At 41.0% G+C, this 7,571-nt stretch overlaps 1 protein-coding gene across 1 annotated transcript; it reads right to left on the bottom strand.

Annotated features, from left to right (window-relative positions):
• Window positions 1–365: 365 nt before the first annotated feature.
• LOC131240078 (WAT1-related protein At3g18200-like) lies at window positions 366–7,266 on the bottom strand. Its single transcript, XM_058238112.1, has 6 exons — window positions 7,056–7,266; window positions 6,888–6,950; window positions 4,942–5,260; window positions 2,409–2,567; window positions 1,523–1,674; window positions 366–603 (listed from the first exon to the last, which is right to left on the bottom strand). Exons 1-6 carry the CDS (start codon window positions 7,253–7,255, stop codon window positions 462–464), a joined length of 1,035 nt encoding a protein of 344 aa, XP_058094095.1. The 5' UTR covers window positions 7,256–7,266; the 3' UTR covers window positions 366–461.
• Between the last annotated feature and the right edge of the window lie 305 nt (window positions 7,267–7,571).

The following is a 7,571-nucleotide window of genomic DNA, read 5'->3' on the forward strand; positions in this document are numbered from 1 at the left end:
GCATGAAAGTTAGTTAATTTAAGCAGTCCAAATTATCGGTTCCAATTCAGATGTATCAAGAACCAAAACATATGCTTATTTGATTATCTGACTATAGGATTAATAGATATTTATTGGACAGTTAAAAGTCAAAAAAGAAATCCAAATGTCCTATTTCAATAAATAAGTGTCCACGGATGGGAGGTTTTTTCTTTTTCTTTTTCCCTCCTACAAACGGTATCCACGGTTTCAGAGCGTATACATATGAAGCGTCATCCTGGTAGATTATCATATAAATGCATTCACAGAAAAGCAGTCCGTTGATTTTATGTTCCTTCTCATCGGACGGCCGATAAATGGCAAGTACATGATTTAATGGAAAAAAATGGCCACATGAGATGTTCATTGAATCGGGCAGAAATGTTTGGCATTTTAAGCTTGATGTTGGTCTATGTATCATCTAACATTCCGCACAGAATGCTTTATGAGCTACTGTTATTTGAGATGATCAGAGAAGAGATGATGGCTTCATCTCCACCGTCTATTGAATGGTACGCTTCTTCCTTGGCTTTGGACCATAGATATATGTAAAGGCCCACAACTATCATAACAGATCCAACAATACTGCACCCAATCAAACAAGTTCAATTAGTTCAGCATCTAGAGTAGTGTATGACGAGGGGTCAGGAGACCTGCCAGTTGCACTCGTGTGTGTGTGTAATGTGCCAATGTGTCACGTGTAGAAGATCCAAACCGCTGATCTGGCTGAACAAACAGTGTAGATATGATGGCCTGAAACGCAGGGATGTTCTTCACGTAGGTGAAATGCACGCACCAAACAAATGAATTTATGAGGAAAGTTAACCAATTGTCCACGTTTAACGTGCATGTATAGACTACCAAATGAGGAGCAATCTGAATTTTTGGCCCAACGCATCTACATGATGGGGCCCGCCTGAGGAGCGGTTCTATTGTCTCACACGTTTGCTGTGCTAGCATGTGTGGCAGGGAGAGTTCAAGTGCACTATGCAAGCATGCATTTCTCAGGGTCAGCCAACTCATTTTTTGCACCAAGTCTACATGCATAATCATTCATCTACAAAGATGGGAAGAGATCCACTCCAGAGAGAATGACAATTCCATCTTCCCACTTTTTACACCGTACATCTGAAATTATTTTTTTTCATGATGATCGGAGCCGTTCAAGCATGAATGGATCATAGGCCAATATCACATGATCGGAGAATCCTAACCACCAAAAAAATGGTGCAAAAAAGTCACAAAAATCTATCCAGTAATTTATTGTGACATTTTTAAGGTGGCCTAGATTCATACATTGTGATTTTCGGTCCTCAAGGTCCATTATCTCACATTTTTTTAATGGTTAGGGTGAACCTACACATTGACTATGTGTAGAGTATTATAGATTTGAAAACTAGACCTTGTTTGGGCCTATTTAGCTCATAGCCCATGACCTGATAGGAAAGCAAGGCCCATTGACAGCCCTGGTCATCTCATCCATTGAAAAGCTGAGGAATATTACCTTCCAACGTGCAAGGTGTATCCTAGAAACATCGTCTCGAGGATCGCCGCAAATGCATACGTGAGGGGTGAAAAGATTGAAACAAAGATGGGCCCCTTCAAGTTGGCACACCATGTAAATAAGACGTTGGACAGCCCACTGTTCAGTGCCCCCTGCATGGCCAATTTCACTTCAATCTCATTATTCTTGAATTTCTCTAGCTTAAGAGTATAGATCATGGTGGGCCCACATGGCCCATTTCACTTCAATGCAAAAAAACTGAACTGTCTGGCTTAAGAATACAGATCAAGGTGGGGAACATCAAACAAATTGGACGGTGCTCATCGGACCATCAAGTCGGGTGATTCTGAGTTCATTTGGGCCATAAAATGGACAGCACTGTCAACATGTGCAATTGATGCTCTTACTTAGAAGGGGCTGCAAATGGGCCTGGTTGAGCCGGGTTGACAAGCGGCCTAGAATCCTAATCTTGAATCAAAATCAGGTTCATCAAGACCCTAAACGGCTCAATTTTTAATCACGCTTAAAAATAGGCCCTAGTTCACAAATGGGCCTTCATTGGCAAGATCTTGGCCCAGATCAATCCCATCGCGCCACAAAATCAAGCAGGGCTCAACAGACAGGCCTATTTTACAAAGTGAAGACCTATCTTTACCAGGTTGGGACTTGGGACTTAAACCCAACTGGGCCTTACCCCGCCCATTGCCATCCCCAGTTCTCTGTCCATCTCATTTTGTACACCAAAACAAACATTCAGAAACATCAATTCATGAGACTTCTTCTAAGTGGCCCATTCAAGGTGGGTTCCCAGAAGATGGACGGTCCTGATCCACATTGATCAATCCCACCCAAGTAGATGAAAACCAGAGAATTTTGTGGTACTTACACCGAAGATGATGTCTATAAGCTCAAGGTCCCACTTCAGAGCCCACTCCGATGCTTTGTGGCTTACAATGGCTGCAACTACACATTGTTGTATCGTTGCAAAGAATAGCATAATCGAGATCATGGAAAACTCAGCTGGGTATTTTCTTGCAACCGGCCTCTGGAAATTCAGAAAATCAAAGAGACAGAAAATCAGGTCCATAAAAATAAAATAAAATAAAATGAAAAATAATAAAAATAATTTAAAAAAAGAAATGAACCTACATACATATATTTATTTATTTTTGGCTGGATTGAAGAACGATCAGTTGGTTGTCAAGCGCTGATCAATTTCAGTCTACTAGCACGCATGTTGGAAATTTGGACCGTTCATTTGTTGAGCCTTGTCATGGGTTGTTGATATCCAAAAGAATCAGAAGTTACCAGATGATCCTAACTTCTGATTAGAAGAGTTTTCACCCCTTGAATATTGACCGTTTCAGTAACACTATTTTCTAGCGGTTCATTTGCCATTAATAAAGTTTTCCCATTAGCGGCTAGGATCATGAAATAAATTATCATCAGGGTATGGATAATTTGTTCTCATGCTCATCCAACGGATGATAGAAGTGATTTTTGGGATATGCACCTTCCTAAGTGAGCCCGCAATCTGGATGGTTAGGATTGGGTATACATCTACAATGGTCGCGCAGCATCATCAATCATGCCATATCCCAGGCTAAGAGATTTAAATGATAAGGTTTGAAATATCTACTATGGCCTGATTTGGTAGCCACTGTCGAAAAATTAAAAACAAAAAAAAATAAAAGCAAATTTCTATATAAATCAAGTTAAGGAATTTTAGCTCTAGCCATTCAATTCAGCAAATGTTGTTTGAAAGATACATCTATTTTATCTTCTTTCCTTTTCATAGAATATTGTTTGGAAGTGTTTGAAAATTGGATTTTATAAGATATTGCGACAGAGTGAGCATTAAAGGTAGACCATATTTTATGGACAATTGAAAAAATGATTGGACTTTATTATAATCAATATGGATAGTTCGTTTTCAAGCATTCATGGCATGGTTACATTCATTGTATCAAAATGACTGTTAAAATGGGTTGGCTAGTCAAACTTCTATTCTAATCAAAATACAGATAGTCCTTTTTGTTAGCCATTAGTAGAAAGGTTAGGAGCAAATGATCAAATAAACTTTCAAGAGGGGTTGTTAATGAAAGGTAAGCCCCCACATGATGCGTGATCTATATCATTAACTGGACCTTTCTGCTATCATAAACATGGCTCGTCCACTTTTCTAGGCATTAATTGGATGGTTACAACTATGAGATCAAAGTAATTTTTGGAGGGATTGATAATCAAAATCAGAGCTCACATGATGGATGGTTTAAACCATTAATTATGTGGGACCCTTTGATGTGGATCATCTATCATGTGGGGCCCACCTTTGATGTGGACCGTGCATCATGTGGGATAGTTTACCATGGGCACCCATCTTAGATGTGGACTGCTCATAAGGGCCCACATTGGACGTGCATCTTCCATCATGTGGGATCGTCTACTATGTCCGCCCACCTTGGATTTAGACCATCCATCGTGTGGGGCCCACCTTCAATGTGGACGGTCCCTCTTGTGGGGTCCACATGGGGTCCAGCTTTGACGTGGGCTGTTTATCATGCAGGCTTACCTTTGATGTCTATCATTCATTATGCGAAAGCCATCTTGATGTTGATCATCCATCATGCAGGTGTACACCTTTAACGATGTGGGTCATCCATCATGCAGCTTGCACCTTTGATGTTCTGTCTATTATCATGTGACTTCATAACGTTTCTGAGAAATGGCCACCTTACTATTTTGTTTTCAACGGCTATTTTTAACCTATGAAAAATGCATTTAGCATAAAAAGTGTCTACCAAAAACATGGCCATTGGATTATTTTGTTCAATAGACCAACATATTTTTGTGGAACTCATTTTAAAGCATCTACCAAACAGGCTCTAAGATTTATTTATTTTTCGTCTATCCTCCGATGAATGAGATGGTTTCTTTATTTGACAGCCTTTGGTGAGCATAGATCAGATCATTGGCCACATGTAGGAGTTCAGATAATTACAAGGCAGGCAATGGGCCACTCTAATGCTGGGCCAAGGTTAGACTTAGCCTGACCCTGGTCCCCAGCCTGGCTTTAATATGGCTGAAAGGACCATGGCTCTTCTCTGGCTTACATGCCGGGACCAGCTCAATAAGGAAAAGATTTCAATGATCAAGTTTTAAAATATCCAGTCTTAAGTTTTCTTTAGTGCCTTTAAACCATTCATTCTTTTGATATGATGGGGACATATGATGGGACCACCTGATTGGATCAGAGTAATGAGGTGAGCAAGCCCGGGCCGAAACCTATGCATAATTTAGGGTCCAAGCCCTAGTCAACAGGGTCAGGCCGCCTGTTCACGAGCTGCCTGGCCCAATGCCACCACTGGAAAAAAGAAAAGAAATAGAAAAACAGAGTCTAAAGTTGGAAAACCACTCACTAGCATCAGAATCCAAATACTAAATGAAAGAGTCCCAGCAACAACCATGACTAGCCCAAGCACCCAATCTCCCGAGTTGGTGGTGTGCAGGCCCACAGCTGACCCTTTCCACACCATAAGTGTCAAAGCACCAGCCACTGATAAGATGGTCCCAAAGATCTTCCCCTTTCCCCACCATGTATTTATTTCAAGCTCTTCTTGCCTTGATATGACTGATAAAATGTACGTAAAGATGGGAATCATGTTCAAGACTGCTGTCTCTATTGTGCTGCTGATGTAGTACAAGCAGGCTGCCAATAGGTTTTGGGTCAATGTTATCCTGCGTACAAATGAATCATAAATACATTCCTTAGTAATCTAATGAATGGGCAGCATATAACTTGACACTACTACTGTTGGGTGGGCCCATCATGAACATGCCTTGGACTGAAACTGCGGTCCACATCATGTACAGGTTCGATATTGCACGCGTGTGTGGAATGACAAAAGGAAAAGAAATCCATAACAAGGATCAAATAATATAAGGAACAAACAACAAGTGCGGCCCACCTATACCATATTGACGCAGGGAGGGCGTGTAGAGGTTGAGGACTTTCTTCATCAAGGATAACTACTCTGTATCCACATAGCTTTTCTAGACTCATCGGTACGTATACTTGTCCATATATATATATATATATATATATATATATATATATATATATATATATATATAAAATAACACAAAAAAACGAAAGAAGAGTTATAATCAAACTAAAACTTACTATAACAAGTAAAAACAAAATTAAGAGAGGAATCCGACCGTCGATCTTATTTCACAAATTTGGTGTGGGCAACCTGGTGTATTGGGGTTGGGTGGCTAAAGTAGCTCATCCTACCCCAAAATCATATATGGTATATCCGATGACTCATTCCGTCCTGGGAGATACGTGCGTTTTAAGTTCTGACAGTCCATATCATCTCTGTCTCCGATCGGGCCTTTTCTGATCCATCTTGGCCATGAAAGTGTCCGCGACCTGCTCTACATCACATGTCTGAGCCGCTTATCAGACCGACCCCACACCACTGCCTCTTCTAAATATCAGGCTGATCTGATCATCGTGTGGGCGGCACACTTGCTAAAATATGGAGGATTAAGAGAAAATTGTTACCTAGTGGACGTTAAACATAAAAGTTTGGTCCACCCAATAATCAAATGGACCTGGTTATTAAGAAAACAAGCCTACAGAGTGGAATCCATGTGATGCCCTAAACTTTTGGATTTTTAAAAGCCCAAAAGTGGACACTTGAACTCCCACGAAATTTTCCATTTCAAACTACCAGTCTTTACCTTTTCACACAGGTTCTGTCCTGTCACGATCTAGTCCAATGGCTCTTGAATATCTGGTTCTTTGAGTGAACTGAACCAAGAAAAGGGTCCCGTTCTCATCCAAACGATTGGGACCCACCAGCACGCTTCGGTTTTCAAAACACTGACCCAATTGGAGTAAGGAAATCGGTCATGCAGGCCAGGTTGAGGTCAACCCAAAAGCCTGTGGCCCACCTATTTGAAATTCATCAAACCCAACCCATTGAATTGTCATTGATCCAGCTCGACCAATTAAGGAATGAATACAAATAAATAGAAATTTCATGCATGTATCAAAATATTCTCTATTAATTTGTTTTGGGCTTTGGGTTGGGTTAAGTCAGGTCATCTAGCAAAGCCTATTAATAACTATATGGGCACGTCCGGTTGGGTTGGGCTCGGCTGAAGTTCGACACGTTTACTTCAATGGCCCTGATTTTCTAACCTCAACCGGACCCACTAACCATTTAGCTTGCCTTAAACCTGCCTCAGAAGAGGGTTAGGCAAGTTAATATGCGGGCTGACCTGACCCATTTCAACCCCCTAATTAAAGCTGGTATAAAATCTAGTACAAAAGCATGAAAAATGTTTCACATACCCAACGAAAGCAAGTAGAAAAATCCAACCCAAGATAGATTTCGAGAGAGGAGGCCTATTCCTACTGCAAACAAAATAACAGATCGAGAAAGAGTAAAAAAGAGAAGTCCAAAAGATTCAAAACACATTAGAAACGGAAACCAAACGATTGTGGTTATTATGTTCATACCTTTCAAAGATGAATGCCATTGCACCCATAACGATTGTGGCTATTATGAATTGATAGACGAGAAAGACGGTCGAGCTTGTTCCTTGTACGAGTATGACCTTGCTCAGCACGAAATAAGTGGCTGTGATTAGCTGAACAAAGACCATACTTGCATGTGGTGCTACCTTTGTTGCACCTCTCATCAATGAAGAAGTGGCCATCTTTCCTTGCTATTCTTTTGATGGGAAATGATACTCTTTTCTCTTCTTCCACAGCTCTTCTTCACTTATACATGAGAGTTGCTCTCTCTCTCTCTCTCTCTCTCTCTCTTGAATGGTAGTAAAGTAGAAAGAGCAAAGACCAGCCGGTTGAATGGCAGTTGGGTCTTCCTTGACGCGTTCTGAATAGCATGCAGTTGCAACAAGGCGGCTGGGTGGTATAATGGGTCCCGCCAACCTGTCCACACGAGTTTCGGGATTGGAATAAATCATGATGCCTAGGCCCATCTAAAGCAGTGCTGAGGCCAGTGGGCCTTAA

The sequence above is a fragment of the Magnolia sinica genome, chromosome 3 (assembly GCF_029962835.1).
Source record: "Magnolia sinica isolate HGM2019 chromosome 3, MsV1, whole genome shotgun sequence".
Taxonomy (NCBI): Eukaryota; Viridiplantae; Streptophyta; class Magnoliopsida; order Magnoliales; family Magnoliaceae; genus Magnolia; species Magnolia sinica.